Source organism: Conger conger, chromosome 6 (genome assembly GCF_963514075.1).
Source record: "Conger conger chromosome 6, fConCon1.1, whole genome shotgun sequence".
Classification (NCBI taxonomy): domain Eukaryota; kingdom Metazoa; phylum Chordata; class Actinopteri; order Anguilliformes; family Congridae; genus Conger; species Conger conger.
The window spans coordinates 59,365,669-59,388,151 of record NC_083765.1 but is presented as its reverse complement, the minus strand read 5'-3'; the positions used below and the strand labels follow the sequence as shown (position 1 = coordinate 59,388,151).

The 22,483-nt window shown below is 40.2% G+C and overlaps 1 protein-coding gene across 1 annotated transcript; it reads right to left on the bottom strand.

Moving 5' to 3' along the window:
* Positions 1 to 1,862: 1,862 nt before the first annotated feature.
* chrm4a (cholinergic receptor, muscarinic 4a) lies at positions 1,863 to 22,161 on the bottom strand. The gene is made up of 2 exons (XM_061245716.1): positions 21,827 to 22,161; positions 1,863 to 5,441 (listed from the first exon to the last, which is right to left on the bottom strand). Exons 1-2 carry the CDS (start codon positions 21,879 to 21,881, stop codon positions 3,973 to 3,975), a joined length of 1,524 nt encoding a protein of 507 aa, XP_061101700.1. The 5' UTR covers positions 21,882 to 22,161; the 3' UTR covers positions 1,863 to 3,972.
* Positions 22,162 to 22,483: the final 322 nt, after the last annotated feature.

Genomic DNA, 22,483 nt, shown 5'->3' with positions numbered 1-22,483 from the left:
AATAATCAGTTACGGTGATAATTACCAGCTTTAAAAAAGGAAGAGTTCCACCCCCAGTTCCACAATAGGATTTCAAACTTAGCAACATCTTGCTTAAAGTTTTTGTTTCAAATACTGCACTTGTGCAAAACTGACATTTCATTTCACGTACAATTGTATTTCAATGATAGAAGTTTTAAATTTAAATTTACTTTGTTGGGAATTTATGCTTTTTATACATTCAGTTATTTAGATAATTGTATTATTGTAGTTTTTATGTACATACCATGCAGTCTGTAAGTATTTGGACCATGGTACAATTCCTGTTCTTTGGGCTCTGTATTCCAGCACATTTGAAATTAAACTTTGAATATGATATTAAAGTGCAGACTGTCACCTTTTTAATTAGAGCATTATGTCCATGATCCATGTAGAAATTGAATCCCTTTTTATACATAGTCCCCCCATTTTAGACATGTAAGAAATCTTTCAGTATCTAGTCTTGATTCTAGGTTTTTGATTGCTGTTAATAGTTTTTGTCAACATATGAGCACCATAGTTGTGCCAATGACAATCAAGAAAGCCATTATGAGGCAGAAAAAACAACAACAAACAATCAGAGACATAGGCCAAACAATAGGCTTACCAAAATAAACAGTTTGGAATATTTTTAAGAAGAGAGCACTGGTGAACTCAGTAATTGCAAAGGAGCTGGTAGGCCAAGAAACACATCTACAGTTTATGACAAAATTCTCGGCATAATGAAAAATAATTCCAAACACTTGTCCAACAGATCAGAAACATTCTTCAGGAGGCAGGCGTAGATGTGTCAGTGACTATTCTTTGCAAATACTTCTCAAACAGATCTAGAGAGGCTACACTGCAAGATGTAAACCACTAGTTCGCTGCAAAAGCAGGATAGCCAGGTTACAGTTTGTGAAGTAGTACCTAAAAATGCTGATAGCAGCAACAGAATTAATTCTGAAGTGTACAGAAGTATCTCAGAAGTTCATTCAAATGCCTCCAAACTCATTGGATGGTTCTTCATCCCACAGCAAGACAATGATCCCAAACATTCACCAGTGCTCTCTTTCTTCTTAATGATTTTTTTTTTTTTTTCTCAGCCTCATAATGGCTTCCTTGACTTTCTTTGGCACAGCTCATATTGACAAATGCCAATGACAGACTCCAAAGGCAATTAAAAGCCTAGAATCAAGACTACAGGAAGCTTTCTTATACCTGCACTAAGGAAGTGATTGAATATACCTGACAAGCCAACTGCCCCATTACTTTTGGTCCTCTAAAATGGGCGGGCTAGGTATAAGAAGGAATGTAATGCCTACATACAGTAGATCGCCTGATATGGATGTAAATGACAGTATCCACTTTAACCTCATATTCATTTGATGCAGTACAGAGCCAAAATAACAAATTGAGCCACTCTCCATACACACACACACACACACACACACTCACAAAGTATAAATATGTTATTTTGTAAATAAAATTAAACACTTGTGAAAACATAGTAAAGGATCCTCACTTGGACCATTCATTAATATCCAATTCAAGCCAAATCATAGCTGTAATGTATTCTGCAATTAAAACAGGCTTGTCTCTCCCAAGAAGTGCACAAGCTCTAAAGCAAACTTTCTAAACTCTTAATTGCTGTGTATAATTACACACACATTTTGTGTAGTTATAAATTTGGCCTGATTTGTTTATACTATAAATAAGGTTATATAATAAGATTCAGTTGGCTACAAATAACCTCATTGCATTTAACTGGCAATAAGACAATGAAAGAAATTAAATGAAAGATTACATTTTTGGGCATATTTTTCCTTCTGGTTTGGCAACAAAGAACTGCAGTATAAAGCCTCTTCATAACTACAAGATATTTATTTAGCATTAGGCAATAAAAAACAATACAATCTTCTGTACAGTGTTGGACATTTAAGGGAAAATAACACGGTATGTCCTAATTATCTTTGTGATGATGTCATCCAAGGAATTGCCCATACAGTTTTTTTATGCACAATCAAGCATCATACTGTGTCATTGCCACATCAAATATGAATTGTTTTGATTACATGAAACTACTGTGACTAATTAAAATGGCAGAAGCTGGGTTCTTTGTCAGCATAATGTATGAGCGCTTGTACAGTTTAAATCATCTCAGCATGGGATGTTCTTTTCTGAAGGTTGAATAAGGCAACAAGGTACTGTAACACTTTATATTGAGAAGACACTTATAACTATGTAATTGTTACTATGGTTGTTGTAAGTACTATGTACACATTTACACAGTTACTTATGTGAAATAAAATCTGTTCATTTTAATGGGTATAAAATTATAACTTTCATCTTTTATTAGCAAAACCCAAAAGCCCCAAACTACAGTAACTGTATCATCTACCAAGAACAAGCCCATGCACATCCTAAAAACAAATTAATCAAACTCCTCCAACTGTTCAGTAGGCCTAATTATACACATTATGTAACAATATAAGATGTTACAATGTGCTTGTTTATACTTATCTGTGCAATTGCATAGGTATATTGATCCCTTATTATAAAGTGTGATTGGCAAGGGAGATGAAAACAGCCAGTGGGAGAACCAGTTATCATAACTTCTGTATACATTGCAGTTAATTTAATTGAACATCAGCTGCTGTCCACAGTGTGTTCTGTCACACATAGGAATACGCAGTTGGGAGGGACAGGGTGCGTAAAGGATTTAAACTACTGTACCACATTCCAAACAAATTGAAATACTGTTCATATTTTTTTCTTCCCAGAAAGATGTGACTTAAAAGGAAATGAAAAATATATCATTTGTAGCACATTTTTTTGCATACAGGCAGCAAAACATTTTATTTTTCAGTTTGTAAAATTTCAAAAAATGGGTACCACCTTTAGATAGATAACAATGAAGCAAATACAACAGAAATACACACATCCAGATAGTAATTACACAAGAGAAACCATACTCCCTTGTCCTTGTAACATATTGTATGCATACATATGCTTCATATTTACACATCTCTGAATGAGCAGGAAAACAATGGATAAAAGTTTCCTCCATTTGTTTATATCTTGCATTCAAGGGCCTGTACACAAAACAAGTTGTTTAACGGTTCTGTACACAAGCAATGCATTTGATTGTAGCATTGTGGCTGGGTTGAATTTAGGAGCAAAGTCATGAGGATTTAAGTTGGCAAGCAACAGGACCTGTTTCTTTTGTTTCAGTCTGAAGCATAACATCGAAACATACACTGTTGCAAGAAGCAGTTGGGATGGAGAGAGCAAGAGTTTGGACCTTGTGACCTAAGTGAGCCTTTTGCCCATATCACATATATTTTATCTCTAGAATAATCATTGCTTAAAATTGTGCCTAGCTTTTCTGAAGAAGTATTGTTTGAAAGTTGAAAGCAATCTTGTTTTAACAGTAGTCTGAAATGAATTGGAGATAAATTAATTGCTATGATTCTGTCTTAAAGCTGACTGAATTGTGGGTGGCCAAAGCTAGGGTGGCTAAGGATTGCGGCACACCACAATTCGTAAAATAGTTTGAATGAACAGATCCAACTTAAAGATAGGTGTTTGTAGTATTTAAGGAAATATTCTCAGGGGCATTTCCTGACTCAATTCTCCATTGAGGGGTGAGATTTATATGACTGGACACCATTTTCGCTGTGCTTTGTTTGAAGATTGTCTCCACGTTTCCACAGACTATAAATTATACTGAGAGACCAGCAGTTGAAATGATACTGCTGCAGTGTCTTGCATCTAATCAGAAAACACTTGATCTGGCCAGCATTCATATTTTACAGTGAAAAAGTCCCTTCCATTATATGGTACACATCCATCCAAACGATGGGAAAGACTCGTAGTGCCTCTTGCGAGTTGGTACCTTCAGAGCCATTGTGTGAGAGATAAAATCCACGAGCCACCTGGGCACTGAGCAAAGTCAAGAGCCTTTTCCTTGGCTTACCTTGTACCAATGTTCTTATACTGGCACAAGAGGAGGTTCTTGAAGGTCTTTTTAAAAGTCACATTGCAGAGGGCATAGCATGCAGGATTTATAGTGCTGTTGACGTAGCACAGCCAGTAGCCGATGGCCCACACCGTGTCAGGGATGCAGGACTGGCAGAAAGTGTTGATGAGTACCATCACATTGTAGGGAGTCCATGTTATGATAAAGGCCAGGAGGATGGCGAAGATGGTCTTCGTCACCTTCTTCTCCCTGGCCGCCATCTGCCGCTTCCTCTTGACCTGACTTCTGGCAATGCTGGCGAACTTCCGGGCCACCGTCCGTGGCCGGCTGATGGAAATGGAGTTGTTTTCGGCATTGTTCGGGGGCACTATCTCAATAGCAGTGATGCATTCGTCCCCAGCCTGCTTGGTGACGATCTTAATTTTGGACCATTTGGAGCTGGGGTTTATCCTGGTGGTTACGGGGGTGGGCACTAGAGCCGGGTTCTCTGAGGCGGCTAGGCCGCCGGCCTGCTCCTTGGTGTCCTTGGGTGCGATGCTGGCCGTGCTGGAGTCATTGGAGGTCTCCTTCTCCTCAGGCTGGACACTGGAGTCAGCTTTGGTGGACACCGTTTCCTCCAGCTTGCCGTTCTTCACCCCCTCGGTGCTGGACTCCGTGCTGGGCTTGGAGGAGGAGTTGTTGTTGTTTTGCTTGAGGATGTGGCTCTTGAGCAGGCTGCTGGACTTCAGGGACTTCTCCTTCTTGGCCTCAGGCTTCTGCTTCTTCACCCGGCTGCGGCTGGCCAGCGAGATCTGGATGTAGAGGACGGTCATGATGACCACGGGCAGGTAGAAGGCAGCGATGGCCGTGCCAAAAGTCACGGCAGGGTTGGAGAGTAACTGGATGTAGCACTGCCCTGACGGGACCGAACGCTCTCCCACGATGAACTGCCAGAACAGGATGGCGGGAGCCCAGAGGATGAAGGAGAGGATCCAGGCTGCCGCGATCATCAACCCCGCCATCTTGGTGGTCCGTCGTGTAGGGTAGCTCAGGGGCTTGGTCACGCAGAAGTACCGGTCGAAGCTAATGATGAGGAGGTTCATCACTGAGGCATTGCTGACCACATAGTCCAAGGCCAACCACAGATCACACACCACGGGCCCCAGCGGCCAGTACCCAACGATGATGTAGACGCTGTAGAGGTTCATGGAGAAGGCCCCGATTATGAGGTCGGCACATGCCAGGCTGAAGAGGAAGTAGTTGTTGACTGTTTGGAGGTGCCGGTTGACTTTGATGGAGAGCATCACCAAGATGTTGCCAACTACGGTGACGAAACTGAGGGAGCCAGTCACCAAGGCAATGAAAACCATTTCCACCGTCTTGTAGGGGCTCTCCTGGTCCTCAATGCAGGAGGTGTTGCTGCTGGTGTTGTCACAGCTGGAGTTGGTTGGATAACCTTTGCTGGATGCATTGTACATGGAGCCTGCAGAATAAAAAGCACAAAAAATAAGAGGAATATTGCTAATTTAATGCTGCACATATGATTAGAGCTTGGATTGAATTGGATTGAATTACGTTCTAGTTCTAAACTGACCGATTTCAAATCTTGGGGTTGTGTAAAGTAAATAAGTCTATTTGTCCCACAGGGGAAATTTTCTTGGGTGCTTATTACTACTGTGTGTACACAACAACACACCAATGTCATAAAAAATATGCAAATATATACTCATATACATACATACATACATACATACATACATACATACATACATACCAGTAAGCATGCACATGCATGTAAATAGAATAGAATTGGGTCATAGCAGTAGAAATGTAAACTCTAATTTACAGTCTGGATATATCAATTAATCACATTAGTTGTGGATAAGTGCTGCTGAAAGACTGATACAAGTTATGTGGTTCCAAAAAGGACACATGGGCATGTTTGAAATGAAGCATGCTTTATAAAACTGTAGCCATGCTCAGGGTAAAACATCATTTGTAGTCAAGACAAAAAAGTCACATCTACTCTTATGCCCCAAATATGAGAACTGGTGATCTTTCTCTGGTGCTGAAGTGCATTTCACTGACTAAGACGCATGAGATCAAAGAATTTTGTGAGGTGACAGCCAAGCTTGGATTTCCATTTCTTTCAAGCACGCATTAAATATTCTACAATGCGTAGCATGCATTTATTCATGGAGCAACTGCATTCTATTTTCATCTCGTAATGTCTGACACAATTTGTAGTGAGACATAACTGTGTTAATGCTCGATGCAGGATTTTTCTTATTTTGCATATGTGCTGCATATAGTGTCAACAATTATTGCTGTCAAAGCATTAAATAAAGCATATAAGGGTTTAGAGCTCAACGGCCTTCAGAATGGCCTGTAGCAAAGGGCCAATTAAGTATCTGCTCAATGTAGTTACAGTATATTCAACTCATACTCCACTGCACCCAACAGCAGACTCTGCATATCAGTCCATTAATGCTGCAAGATATCGACAGTACAATGCATTCAATGTCTTATTCCCTTAATGTGAATTTACTTCTTACAGTGTTTTTGGTGACTTGCTTAAGTGCATCAACAACATTATAATCCTGTGTTTTCAAGGTCCTGTGCACATTGACGGTGATTGACAAGTCATGCGGGATAAAATATTTGAGCCAATCATTGTGAAATTGACATTTGAAAGCACTTGATTTCACAGGATGATGTGCAGAATGCAGAAATTATGCAAGGCTATTGCTGCTATGGTAACAAAAGTGGATCATTGAGTATTTCACTGTTTCCCATATGCAAATTGCAAAATATGTTTTGTCAGGTTTCATTATTTTCTATACTGCACATTTCATGGACATACATTATTGTAGTACAAAAACACAGAACATGCACTTTGCAATAAAACTGAAAATTATTCTATGAAAACCAATTACAATGTTGTACAAATATGTAGCTCAGTATAGCACAATATCACAATTCTTCTCTGGCAGTGATAAATAAAATACCTATTTACCTATTAATGAGTAAATATCATTACTTATTAATCATTTAATTTTAAATATATTAGCAATGTATGGAGGTGTTTATTACAAGTACATTTGTCAGTGACCTAATTGCAATGCCATTACATTTTACAATGCAAAAATTAACAAATGAGCACCCCAGTTACGTAATGTCTGAGTGCAACTTCTATTTGAGATTGACAACTTGCATGGACTCTTGAATTATTACTTTGGAAGACTACCCTCTACTGGTGAAATACTGGATTTGGATAAACAGTGGCTTGTTGCATTGCCAATGATAGGGATCTGACATGATCACAATGGACTCACTCAACCACTCAAAAGATTCACAAAGATCAACTTGCAATTAATCACTATAGTGGCTAAATAAGAAGCAATGTTTAACATTCTTGTTATGGGCTCAAAAGGCAAGGGACACCATATCTGAAAATGTAACATCACAGGAAGACATAAAATGTCTCATTTGGAGAATTACTCCCCAATTGGAGTCTGGGAGGTTCTTTGGACATAATATTAATGCTTATTTCAGTGGTGTGCCACTTTATGCTTAAAATAATTTACTCTGTTTACATTTCCCAATTGCCAAGATATACAGTTGTAGAATATTTATAGTGTGCTAGGGTAAAATACTACATCCAACTTGACTTAGAAAATTATTAAAAATTAAATAAATGTTTAGGGCTAATGAAATCACTGAGCAGAAACTGCGCACCAGCATATTTCAGATTGCACAAATTGGTGTGATGATGAAATCACAAGCAATTGTAAAAAATCAGAGCATTGAATGGGGACTCCATTAATAGCTCACAGATTTATAACAAACAAGCAATCAAAATCTTGCATCCAAGACAAAAATGAATGTCCTTTGAACTGAGACAGATATAGCATCATAAGAAATCTTGAAAACTTCTGCAACTGGATAAACAGGTGCCGATATACAGTGCATACATGGAGAACAATCAAACTACACCGGATGCTCCATAATGTAAGGGACATATTTTTTCTTGATTTTGCTCCACATTTTTAGATTTGTAATCAAACAATTCACATGTGGTTAAGATTTTTAGCTTTACTTATGGTTTCACCATATAGAAATTAAAGCACTTTTCATACATAGTCTCATATTAATGTTATTTAAACAAAAGTAGTTGTAATATATCCTTTGCATGCAATAACTGATGATGATCAGTTTATTTTGGAAATCCAATGTCTCTGTCAGATTTCTTCTTATTTCTCAGCCTCATAATGGCTTCATTGGCACAACTCTGGTCATCATGTTGACAAACACCAATAACAGACTCAGAGGCAACCAAACACCGAGAATCAAGACTAGATACTGAAGGTTTTAATACCTATTGTACACTAAGGAAGTGATTGAACACACCTGATGAATCAGAAGAACCTGTGAAGCCATTTGTCCCATAACTTTATGGTGTCCTAAAATGGAAAGGCTATGTACCTACCATTTCTACATGGTGAAACCTAAATTTGCAAAAGAAAATACCCATTAATAAAAGCTACAAATCTGCATTTTAACCTCATGTTGTATGAGTGTGTGTGTGTGTGTGTGTGTGTGTGTGTGTGTGTGTGTGTGCGAGAGAGAGAAAGAGAGAGAGAGAGAGAGAGAGAGAGATTAGAGACTTATCATCCTCTCTTTTATTCATGTACTTTGCATAATTCTAATTCAAATACAATACAGTCGCAGCCCCCTTTAGCATCCATAGAGCCTCTTCCTAATCATGGAACAGCTTGTTGTTTTCTTTATATTTTGTTCTTTATTTAAGACAGAAGGCAGAATCTAAAGATAGATATTCGGAGATCTGTCTGTTTAAACCCATGTTTCATTCTCATGGGTAGGCTGAAAATAGCCCATTCTTTTTGATATCCAGCTGATATAGTAAATAACATTGGCTTACTTTTCGACTGCACTTGTTTCTCCTCATACCGCCCTGCAGTAATGTCTGCTTTCTGGTCCACACTGATGTGAATGCTCTGAAATGTGTTTGGATGCACGGTGGTAGCAGGATCTTTTCTCTTTCGGATAAAGATATCACCTCCCTGTCTGACAGAAATACACTCGGGTTTGGGCAGAAAATCAGCCGCGTTTTGTTCAACATCAAAGATGACTCTTAGCCCATTAGCACAAGATGTCAAGATGAACTATCATGGTTTCATCAGCAGAAAAACACTGATTTGGAAAAAGTCAGCTATAGATGTTGTGTCAACACCAACACCACTGCTCAACATCTGAAGCTGACAGTCCCAACAATTCTATTCAGGCTCCAGTCACTGGTAACATAGCAACCTATTATTCTTTTTTCTTCTGATTGTAGGATATCAGGATGTTGCATAAATGTGTTGGGTGATATAAATACATAAAATACACTCAGTGAGCACTTTATTGGGCATTTAGTAGACTTATTTTGTAGACTAATTGGTCGTCTTCTGCTGTAGCCTATCCACTTAGAGGTTTTATGCGTTGTGTGTTCAGAGATGCTCTCCTGCATACCACTGTTGTAATGCGTGGTTATTTGCGTTACTGTCACCTTCTTGGCAGCTTCGACCAGTCTAGCCCTTCTCCTCTGACCTCTCTCATTAACAACGTGTTTTTGCCCGCAGAACTGCTGTTCACTGAATTTTTTTTCTTTCGTTTTTCGCACCATTCTCTGCAAACTCTTGAGACTGTTGCGCGTGAAAATCAAAGGAGATCTGCAGATTCTGAGATATTCAAACTACCCTGTCTGGCACTAACAATCATTCCACAGTCAAAGTCACTTAGATCACATTTCTTCCCCATTCAACAACAGCTGAACCTCTTGACCACATCTGCATGCTTTTATGCATTTAGTTGCTGCCACATGATTGGCTGATTAAATATTTTCATTAACACACTGGTGTACAGGTCTATCTAATAAAGTGCTCAGTGAGTGTACATGCTGACTGTAGCCTGGTGGCTACGGTGCTTGACTAGGACCCAGAAGGATGGTGGTTCAAGCCTCGGTGTAGCTACAATAAGATCTGTACGTCTGTTGGGCCTTATCCAAGGCAAGGCCCATAACCCTGCATTGTTCACGGGGGGATTATCGGGGGGATTGCTCAGTCTCATCAACTGTAAGCTGCTTTGGATGAATGCATCAGCTAAAATAACATATTATTATTAAAAAGAACAAACTACAAGCTCAACCCATTCAGACACTGTCTTATAAATAATAATTCACGCTTTGATAACAATTTAGTGATGTCATTAAAAAAATAAAAAATTCAGCACTTCCAGAATCAGAACGTAATTTAAAGCTAAAAAATGGCAATATCTCATCATGCAGACGACAGAACTGTCCTTTGTCTCTGCTGTGAATAACCATCAAAACAAAGCATCCCAGTTGATTCAGCCATAAATGATAAAAGCAAGAAAGGATTAACAATGGAAAGGTCATCAGCATAGCTTCATAGACATATAGGCTCATCCCAGTGGTGTGAACTCAACAAAGAGCCAGATCTGTCATCAGGTCCCAAGAGACCTGGCCACAAAAAGAAAAAAAGTACAAAAAAAGTCAATAGTCAATTATGATCTCCAGTTTTCAAGATCAAAACGATGCAATATAATTTAATTTGACCATGTCAGAACTGAGCATGGATGGAACCCTGAAGCATTCAATTTTACAGTCATCACACATTTATGGAATACATGTGGATTGGGAGGGGAAATTATAAATTATTAATCATTTAGGGGGCTATGTTCTTCTCTTTGCCAATATATTATGCAGTCTATCACTTCATTTATTAATTAAATCTTTATTTTTGTCCATGGTATATACATTGAACCACCAGCAAGCATATGGGGGTGGCCTGTAGTGTAGTGGCTAAGGTAAATGACTGGGACACGCAAGGTCAGTGGTTCTAATCGCGGTGTAGCCACAATAAGATCCGCACAGCCGTTGGGCCCTTAACTCTGCATTGCTCCAGGGGAGGATTGTCTCCTGCTTAGTCTAACAAACTGTACATCGCTCTGGATAAGAGTAGTTAATGTAATATAATGTAATTTGTTTGCCAAATCCAGGATTTGGGATTTCTTGGATCTTTTGAGTGACTCAGTAATACAGACGCCAGAGAACGGAAACTAGAGCATATACAAAGTACCTCTACCCTATAATGTATAAGCATCACAATTTAAATGCAAAATAACACTAAGCATTAAGCAGCTAATTGAATTGATTCCTTATTTTTATAAATTCCATCAATTTGATTCGTTTGTCATCCATGACTGACTGTGGCATGAATATTGTATGAAAATTTGCCGACTGCAAATGCCACATCTCCTCATTAGTCAGAGGTGCGCTTTCTCACAGGTAATGAGGTCATTCAACCTGCTAAATGTCAGGCCTAGTGAGAATCAAAAAAAAAGAATTAGAAGAAGAAGAAAATGTTGGGAGTTGCTGGGTGGGCTTGTCTTGCAAAAACTCTGGGCGACAGTCTGTAATGTGCAACACATTCTGGCATGAGATTCTGATCATTACTGTACCTGGCAGCACACTGCGAATCACTGCCAAATTACAGGCCTAATAGAATTTAGCTCCTGGTAAGACATGGAATAGGACACCACAAGCCACAACATAATGACATCATCAGAAAATCAAAACATTATTATCATACATTCATCATTCATACTTCTTGTCACGTCTGCTCGACTGTATCAGAAAAGCCATGTTCATCTTGAATGAAGACTCAAAGTAAGGAAATAATGCCCGCACACTGCTATTAATGCTATGATATATATTAAAGTGAGCTTTTCACCTGTTTCGCCTGATGATGACCCAACACTGAAACGTTGTCTGTCAAGCTCACTTTAATAAATATCACCAGACGTTAAAAGCAGTGTGTGGGTATTATTCCCTTACTTTCCGTTCTTCTTTTTTTACCGAGCACCTGCGCTAAATACTTTGGATGTGCACTGGCCTCAATTATACTCGCGATCTTGAATGTACTGCCGTGCATTTTCTGAAATGACTCAGTCTGTGTTCTCAGGAACCCGCGCTCGGGCCTCCCTGAAGTCAAGCGGATACGCTTAGCAGGCTGTTCCTCGCGTCGTGCCGGCTGACGTCCGCCGGGGATGACGCACACAAAGCCGTGAGTCACAGACGCAGATGAGAAGCCGTCTCCATCGCAGGCCCCGTCCACCTGTAGCGCTGCTGATGCCGCCGCGCCCAGCGACACGGAGACATGTTAATGAGCTCCGGGGCGGGCTGTCTGGTCGGCAAACAGTCACCGCGCTGCCGCCTCCTCGCTGCGCTGGCCGCTGTGTCCTTTCTGCCCCCTGATTCAGCTGGACCAGCGGTGCGAGAACCATCAGGAAGATGGAGTATGATGGCTCCTTGATCTGGCCGACATGCAGTGACCGGTGATACCCCCCCCCGTCCAGCTCATCGCTGATGGACTGTGTTTGGCTGTAATGTCTTTCCAGATTAGAAACGGCTTGTTGTTCAACAGCCCAGATAGTAGGCGGCGGAGTGGGGATTTATTCAGCTCTCTGGCACCCCAAGCAGCCCGTGACGTTGGTTTCTCTTGTCAGGGACGGTTCTTTAGGTGTTTCAGGTGTTTTAGGTGTTTTCAATAGGGTTGCCATTTGACAGGTAAATCATCTTCACACCTGGCCCCGATCATCAATAGTCCTAAATGGGTGAACTTTATTTTTGTGTTTTGTATCAGTCAGGCTGCATATTGATACAAAGAATATTATGCAAATATCCAAAAACAAACTTCCTTTAATGCGGAATCATTTTCTTTCAGTGGAATGATTTGTTTATCATCTGGCTCAGGTGTAACAGATGGGTCATTATTTGAGCATTTAGCCACATTCAGTCTCTGACGTGTCTCCACCAGTACGGATCGCCATAGAGCTCAGAGCTTTTAGAAAATGGATTCTTTCGTATCTGTGAGAAGTCCACGTCAGAAGCCTCCCACGCAGGATGAAAGGCACCGGGAAATTCTCAGAATCAGCTCTAAATCAGCTTGGAAAAGCCAGTTTTATCAATTATATCTATTTATCTACTTCACTGTTCTTTGGCATGACTTCTTGAATGGGAACTGAGGGGGTTGTGCTGGAAATGGCTGAACGGAAAGTCGATGAAGGAAATGCAACAGTGCTCCTCCACCACAATCAAAGAGGTCTCAGGCTCTCTGAACAAGCCAAGAATAAAACAGTGCTGACAAATTGTATTCATTTTATTTCCATATAAACTGGTTCAAGGCCTATTTTTGTTTTACGTTTACAGGCGATGCAATGCAGGAGGGTACAAGGTCAGCAGTAAAAATGTTTTGCTGCTATTTTTCACTCCAAGGCGATCAATAGCAAAATGCTCCTATATTTTCTCTGTCATACCTTCTCCTTAAAGTGTCTATATTCTGGAGGGCCAGCATTCTCCGTTTAAGCCAATTCTCACCAATAAACTACCAAATAAATAGGATTGAACTGATTCACCCATTACTGTATGTTTTCCACACATCAGAAGCTTTCTTAACCATGATGCTGAAGGTTTCCAGCAAAGTTTTATTCAGCCTACGTAATGGATTGTACATGGCTAGTCTCCCTGGAGCAATGTGGGGTTAACCCTTGTGCTGTCTTAAGGGTCAAAAATGGGTCATTTTGGGTCATTATGTGCCACTATGGGCCACTATGTTTAACAGCAGAGAAAACCCTCTAAATGATCTTTTTTCAACTTGAAATTTGATGACAAAGTTTGTGATGAGTGACAGGTTGTTTCTTCATGCAAAATAGATTTGGTGTTTAAAATTAAATTAAGCTGCTTTATCTTAGGGGTTTAGTGAAGGCGGGTCATTTTTTACCCTTAGGACAAGGGGAGTATTCAGAATGTCAGATCTTACTGTGGCTACAGTGGGGCTTGAACCACTAACCTTCCAGGTCCCAGTCAAGCATGTTGGCCACTAGGCTATAGAGCACCCCCTGATATTGTAACTATTGTATCCTGTTGTCATCATTGTAATTTTCCAGAGTATTTTATGAATGTGTAAATGTCTTTAAAAGCAGGGATTGAGAAGTTGTGCGACGGCACAGGAGCATGAGAAGACGCTGGAGATGTGAAAACTCCACGGACACAAGGCTCTCAGACAGAGCCCAATTTCCGTCAGCTTGAAGCACCTTGTTGGTTGTCAAGGGCAAATAGTTTCAGAAATACATTTCGACAGGAGAGGCTTATAAGTGCGTGGGCCTTGATGAGCTCCTATTTAAAATGGATGCCATCCGCATGCAGGTTTGCAGCTGTAAACATGGCCAGCTGATCTTGCACAAATGGGTACACACTCTAAACCTGCCAACAGTAACACTCGAGGGGTCTCCACAGCAGAGGTGGTTTGTGGCAGGAGTAGGAGCCTCAATAATCGGTCCACCATCTTATGCATGCAATCAAATATCCACAGCCATTTTCTGATATGTCTGTAGTAAGCTCCGTCCATGTGTGTCAATATCCATATGTTCTTCACATAAGAAACCCTGTATTTTTATTAATCTAATTTATGAGATGAATTACTAGAAATTGCGATTGATGACTGTTGCCATGAACAAGATAATAATAATAATAATAAGAAGAAGAAGAAGAAGAAGAAGAAGAAGATTGGGCTGCATCTCTGTGGACTTCTCCTCATTACTCTATCCTGTTTTCATATTTGACATATGTTAGGTCCGTTCATTTTGGTCACAGTGTTAGTTTAACTCTAACAGAGTGCATATGGGTCCAATAGAGGAAAAGGACAACCACATGGCTACAATTGCAAGGTAAATAGCTAATTTCATCCATCTATTTAATAGTGTTCAATAGTATTTACCAGCCTCGAAAAAGGACCTCAGTCTTATTCTTTCTCTCCTTCTGCATAGATATGCATGTCTTTTTTGGTTACTTGAGTGATGACCATGGCGAATAGACATTCGACAATTTGAAATAAATATTATTACATCCCGACATTACCATTCCATCCTGATTTCAGAACTACCAAACTGCTTATTCTGTTGCCATCATGGCAGAACAGTAGAAGGCTTAGTACAGAGCACTCCGCAACTGAAAAGCTGTCCCTATAATGCTTCCAATAGCACATTCTGTTCAAACAGACATAGTTGTTGTGTAACACTATGATGGTTTGCAGGTGGCCAACGCTGAATCACAGCAGGGTGCCACAAACAGCAGATGTTTCTGAAAACTGAAGTCATTCCTTAATCAAGAAAACATAAGGCTGGAATGTGACCACAAGCTATGTACAATGAGCTAACAAACTCTTTCAGTTAGATTCAATATACAGACCTGAGAAATGTTGTTCAATAACATTATACATGTCCAAGTGTTCTAAACATTGTGCACAAGTTTACAATGTGCAATTGTCTGTATTCCATGTATGTTCAATATAGTCCCATCTCAAATGCTAACAATGCCATTCTTTATCAAGCAGTGACCATTTGAAATTCCTATCTACAGGTAAAACACTAGCAGAGTATGAAAACATGTCAGATTCATGTCTGAGTTGAATTCCTCTTCCATTAATTATCAGAAGTGAGGCACTCCCCGCATGCTTCTCTCAGTGTAATTCTGTGTGCTCATTATACCAGATCCTGCACAATGCAGTGCGACTCTCCTGGTGACTTTTCAGCTCCTGTGTTTTATCTAATGAGAGTGGCCCTGGCAATGGGGCCCTCTGTAATGAGTAAAAAGACGTCACCAATCGAGCGGATACGAATTCTCTACTTTTTTTATAACCTGCCACCAGAAATTTTTCTGCGAAACAATTTCAATCTGTGAGAAGAGAAAATATATGTTTCAGAAGCCAAAGAGGGGAAATGAACAAGACTCAGAAGAGCATACATGTTATTATTGCTGAATTTCACATGAAGGTGAATTGTACAGACGTATTGCTGAAATGTACTGACCACCATTAAGACATTTCGCGATTATTCAGAATGTGGTCAAGAACATGCTAGAATGCACACACTTTATCCCAAAAAAACTAGGCATTATTCTGTAAAAGTATCTCTGCTTTTAAACCCCTGAAAACCCGCCTTGCTGAGAGCCATGGCTTAGTCACCACATCTAATTAAACCTCTTTACCCCCAGGATCAATAAAATTGCCACATAGAGCCTGGCCTTATCTTTCTTAATGGGTCAAATGAGTTCTACAAGGAAGGATGCTGTTATTTCTCCATCTATTCTTCATGAGGTAAGAGTTTATAATTTGTTTCTTTTTGCTTCACTAAATAACCAGATTTCTTCTTAAATATGACACCCCACGGACAGCCCCCTCACACTTTAGTGCCGCGGCGTAATTATTCCGGTTACACGGGGGTTTTGGAAGCCGCAGAACGTCGGCAATAACTCAGAGAGGAGTGAAAAAGACGGAGAGAAGAATCTGCCTTGGGCTGGATAATACAGCAGGCAGAAATAGAACAGGTTCTGATGAGACAGTGTGGACTCTCCACACAGAAGAACGTAATGCACTGGGGAAAAAATTAAGCTTGCCATTTCGTTTCAAAAAGCCTCCATTAACGAGGTGGAGGGGTCGGTCACGTTCGCATCGACCGCCGCCCCGGCTTCTCGGCTTCTGCGCCTGGTCACTGAAAGGAACACGAAGCCGAATCCGCAAATGTCACCAAGAAAAAAAAAAAGCACACTTCCCGCTCGACAGGGTTTGAGTGATGTATTCAATCTGACACAATCTAACTTGGTGCTACTATGATGTCCTCACCTTCTGTGCTGTTAGCAATCAGAAGTACACTCGAAAAAAATGGTTCCAATAGGAACCCTGTGATTCCATAGATGAGGAACTCTATCTAGTTAAGGGCTCGTTGTCAGGCAACATGGTTCTTTGTATGGGAGCTTTCACATTTCACACCTATGACAGAGGGTTCCATAAAGAAATGAAAAGCATTCCCCTATGGAATGAAAGCCAAAGAACCCTTTCAGTACCCTTTTATGTAAGAGTGTAGGGTGCCAGTTTTTACACGCCTTACTGCATTGTGCCTCTTCTGTTTTCAGAGCACAGCTGCAGCTCAGACCTTTTTGGACAAAGAACAGAGTGATTGGCCATAAGTGGAGTGAGCCTGTTTCAGACGCCTCCATTTATTTTAAGTGACAACAAAACCGCAAACTAACTAGCCACAAAAAAAACAAATAGGTCACTATAATAATGAGCAGGCATTTCAGAGGTCAATAGACTTGTAGTTATGGACTATGGTTTCATAAAGACACAAAAATACAAAAGGTCGGCGAAACCTGTTGTATCTGCGGCCCTCGGTAGCAAATGCTATCACTGGTACAGTTTTCTTTGTGTTGCCATTATTCTGAGAATCATAAGCCTCCCTAACAATGAGTACTCTCCTCACCCCGCAAGCTTCTATTGACTTACCCAAGCTCCCTGTGCTTTTGGGGGAAACATAATGAGTCACCCCCCAGGTTCCTTGGTCTGAGTGCACCTGCAGCATCTGGGCCTGGTTCTGGTACACTGGGCCTCAGCATCTGGGTCTGGTTCTAGTACACTGGGCCTCAGCATCTGGGCCTGGTTCTGGTACACTGGGCCTCAGCATCTGGGCCTGGTTCTGGTACACTGGGCCTGCAGCTTCTGGGCCTGGTTCTGGCACACTGGGCCTCAGCATCTCATCCCAAACTGGCTCACTACACTGCAGAGATGGGGCGCTGCCTGATGGGGCATTCATTACCATTTCCTTCCTGCCAAACCAAGCTGCTGTTTCAGGTATACATTTTGTATCACCAAAGCCAGCCAGGCTAAACCATTCATGATGACTGGCCAATGTGGGATACTAACATTTCCAACCTTACAGATTGTGCTTTATATTACTGTCTCTCTCCCACAAACTCCCAGATCTTTCCTTGAAACAGTCTGTTACGTAGCTGTAGAGACCTGATGACAATGCTCGAGTAGTCACAGACTGCCTTATCCAGTGCCATGTTATCAGTGTTCCCACAGTGTTTCCAGAACATACTACATATTAAAGAACAATGTAGGCTATTACATGCCAACAGTGAGGCTATCACATACTTCCTTTCCCTTGCCTGTTTATCTGAACTCAGTGGTTTACTGTTTGCAAGACCAAAGCAGAAAGTAACATCAGACTTGATTTTTAAGTACAGGGCACTGTGTCTCTCATATCTAAATATAGTTTGTTTCATATTCCTTAGTTTTCACCTGAACTGAACATATCTCTTTTTGAAATTGTGGTGGTCAGTTTCCCCTCTATCGGACAGGTTACGGTACAGTCCAATCAGGTAGACTGCCTCAAATATTGTAGATACCCATTGGTTAAATGAGGTTTGGGTTTTTCCATTGGCTGAACTTGAGCATTGTATGACATCACACTACACATTGACGATAAGAATATGATTGGTTCTTTTCAGTGTCTTAAACTAGACAGGCTGATTAATCTTTTGTGTGCCATACAGTAGATTGTGATTAATTCCTTGCTTGGATGTCACAGGTTAGAAATGTTCCCCTAAATGCTCAATGGGAGGTGGTGATGACAAGATTTCAATGTTATTTACTTTTTTTTTAATCAATTGTTTGAAACACCATTGTCCTTTTTTGAAATAACAGACACAGCCATGGTCGGAATAGAGTCTGAATTTCTCTGGATCCCTGGTTCTCCGAGCCTGTTCCCAGCCTTTCATGTGTCACACACAGTGGTGAGACAACATTAAAACATTGCCCCCTGCCTGCATCAATCCCCCCATAGGGGTGGAACCCCGACGTGCTTCGCTGCTCTGGCTGTTCATATTTCATTCATGACCCTGCATTTTTTATCTCCCGCCAAGCCGTCCTCTGGCTGTGTCTTTGACGCATACTGTGACAAATCATCAACTGACAGCTCTGTCACCCAGGTGTCAGGGAAGACAACAGAAAATGGTGACTTTTCCACCCAATTATTTTCAGCGCTAGCTCCGGACCGACACGCCCATCTATCCATTCATTCGATGCATCAGCCCTTCACCACGTAACTGATCCAACAGAACTAGGTCTACTACAAAATACATAGTTGAACCTTTTCGCCCATAAGCTAGAGGGCTTTACCTAAATATATAAAGTGTCAGTCATGTCAAACATGGCTAAACGAACCATAGACAAGACTGGGAATTTCTGTCCCTACAGAATGCCCCGTACTCGGGCTACGCCAGACTGGCACAGATAGCAGCGCAGATATCGAGAGCTGCGCTGCTTGTATTAATTCAAATTAATCAAGGAGTCTCGCGTCGCATGCCTTTGATAACAGTGGAACTGACACAAATCCCAGCAGTCAAAATGGTAATGTCTACTTTACGATCTCAAGGGGAAACTCTGCATTTCATTAAGGGTATAAGCCCACTCTCCGCAGCTTAAAGCAGCTGTTAAGAAATAAAACACATTAAACGCGTATCCATTACCCTGCGGTGAAATGATACTCAAATAATCTCAAAGGTTTCCCTTCTGGATGACGACGGTTTATTTCGAAGGAGAGGGATACAAGATGTAGGCTAATAAAACTGACCGATACGTGTGACATTTCAAGTGATGTGGAACTTTACTTAGATCATGTTGATGAAACAGTGCCTTTTAAACACAACGGAAAGTGTACTGTAGAAGAATAAAGAAGAATAATCAACGCATTCAACATGACATACTAATAATGTGGCTACCATATTTGGTCAGGACATATTCTATTTGGACCAACAAGCAGCGACCCGTGATCAAACTCACCACCAGTAAGTAGTCTAATGCAATACCAGCAAAGGCACTTTGATATCACATCTACACGCTTCCAAATGCATTTGGTGAAAATAATGTAAATAGACATAATGTGATGGATGCGAAACAAATCAGGCATTAGTAGATATGATATGCAACAAATGCCGAGATGGACGTCCATGCTTTCCTAAGTTAAATCCTGCGATTGAAACGTTTGGAAATGCCCGTAACTCTTGTGTTAATCAGAACTGCTCTTCACTTCCTCAAACTACCGAAGACGCGAGGTTTCTAAGAGTAACTACACTGATCAGGAAGCAACATTCTTTTCCCGCGCTTCTACAGCTTCCAAGGCGAAGGGCAAATCACGTGTGAGAACTACGATGCGCTTCATTCCCAAGCTATTATTTAAGATGGTTACGCATCACAGTTAACTGTTTTTAAGGCCCAACATTAATTGAAAATCCTTTGTTCGAAAAAAAGAAGGAAAAATATGTAGAACAGTGGCATTAGTCTCAAGTAGATTGTCAGTCACTACGTTTATAACCGAGGGGACTTCATTTTTTTTTAAAGACATCGTTCCTTCAAGTAAAATGAATGGCTGGGTGTGACTTTATTTATTTATTTATTTATTTATTTATTTATTTATTTATTTCAGGGGAACCTAGGGTGTTTATGTAAGCCTAAGGTTTTTCTCTATTCATTTATGTGAAAACTACTCAAAGCTCAAATACATTTTAACATACTGACAGATATTGCCCTGTCTGCATGAAACCATACTGTATGTCTCTCTGGCTACATAATTTATGCCCTTAGGCACTTTGGGCACCCATAGGCTACCGTTAGATTTCAAGTTAAGCACCTCGCTCAAGGGGAATCGAACCCACAATCGCTGAGGTAAAAAAAAAAAGTGTATTCATCTATTACGCTATATTGGGATTGGAAGCAGATGCGTGTGATATAACAACCTTTCACCTCGAAAAATAAATCCCAAGACTTGTTCATTTTCCTTTCCATAGTCCCTTTTCTTGTATTTTGGCAGGAACTTGTTTTGTTTTGATATATTCATTTTTGAGAATAAACGTCTCAACATTGTTACATCCGAAGTGAGACATCTCAGTGTCACTCTTTTTAAACGTCAGGGATACCTGTCTGCATATCTGCTGATTTGATTTAAGCGAAAATTACAAAAGTTTCGAAATGGTAGCCTGTTTTGTTGAGTCTAAATCGCTATAATGCGAGAATTTAAGCACATATAACTTCGTAATACATGCATATACTAGATATTTCTATTTCACTTACACTCTGACAGACTGCATAAAAACATGTGATTTGCAGGTAGCAATATTGTGCCCATTAAAATATTCAGTCTTTTTTGTGTCTGTTTTGCGCGATGGCATAGCTTGCATTAATCTAAACAACGCAATTTAGGCTGTAGGCTACATATTTTACAAACGTTTACAGTATATTAAAAATACACACTGTACGACGCATGCGTGCCAATAATGTCAAATTAAACGGTGCCTTGAGAAAAATATTTACCTTTGAAAACAATGTGGGTGCGCAAGATCCTTACATATTGAACAGTAAGAATATTACCAAGCCTGCCAATTACTACTACTTCTTACATAAACCGACCAAGTGAAATTATATTAATGCAACTTCCTTTAATATCCCATATATAATGAGCCCCACAGCCAATTTCAAGAAAGATAATGCAGTTGAAGCATCATTTTCTCTCATCCAATAACGTACAAATAAAGTACATTAGAAAACTCAAAATGAAATAATTCGACTGTTTGCTACACGCACGAGAGTGTAGCATATATCCTACTTTTAGTTTTGGTTATTGGGATTAGCACATTTGTCCAATTGAATTCAACTCAATATTATTTGTATGGCGCTTTTTACAGAGACGGTCACAAATACCCTTTACAAAGCTTCATGCGTTGCTTATTTTTTGTACATGCTATAACATAATGTAAGTCAACATAAATAAATGCCAACTTAGTAGGTGTATGAATAATGTATTGTGTATTTTCTTCACAAATACCCTACTTTTTCATCTTACAAAAGTAAACATTAATTTCGGGATAATATCTTAAGTAGGCTAACTCACCATTGAAGTTTGAGGACAATAGCCAGTCAGCTCCTGTGATGTTAGTGCCACTCATATTTCATGGTTTTCCAGTTGCTTAACCCAGCAGAAATCCGTCTCAAAATCTTACCCTAAAAAGTTACCACCTCACTCGTATTAAAATTCGCGGTCTTCATTTTGGAGGATCTTTGCCTTTGTCTCACTTTCCATCACATCGTACATTTTCGGGTTAGGACGCCCCTTTCTAGTTATCGTCTTGTTAAGGAGATTATCGTTCCAAGTTACTGGTGTCTGAAACGCCTTGGGCGGAAGTGACAACTTATTTTTAAGAAGGAGACACTTTGGACTTCGCCAGATGTGCCCTTCATCTGCAAGGATCTGATTTTTTACAGTTTACGGACACTGAGGCAACACAGTGCAAGTGATGTCATATAAATCTAACCAATCACCTGGCCGCTTCTGTTCCCCCTCGCTATAAATCTCTAGATCAAACATACAGTACATCGGAGATGGAACAATGTATAGCCTACTGTATAGCTGTTTGGATGTACATCGGATTTCATTGCCATGGGAATTACCTTATTAAACAGTAGATTTCGTTCATATCGTCATAATATCACAACGAGAATTTAGCCGAGCAATGTCTCAGAGTAGGGGAATCACCACTGATCAAAAGTA

Excerpts from the sequence above, each read along its gene's own strand:
- chrm4a (XM_061245716.1), bottom strand. The coding sequence starts at position 21,881 with ATGAGTGGCACTAACATCACAGGAGCTGACTGGCTATTGTCCTCAAAC. Across the intron at positions 5,442-21,826 it reads ATTGTCCTCAAACTTCAATG|GCTCCATGTACAATGCATCC; the intron begins GTGAGTTAGCCT and ends TTTATTCTGCAG.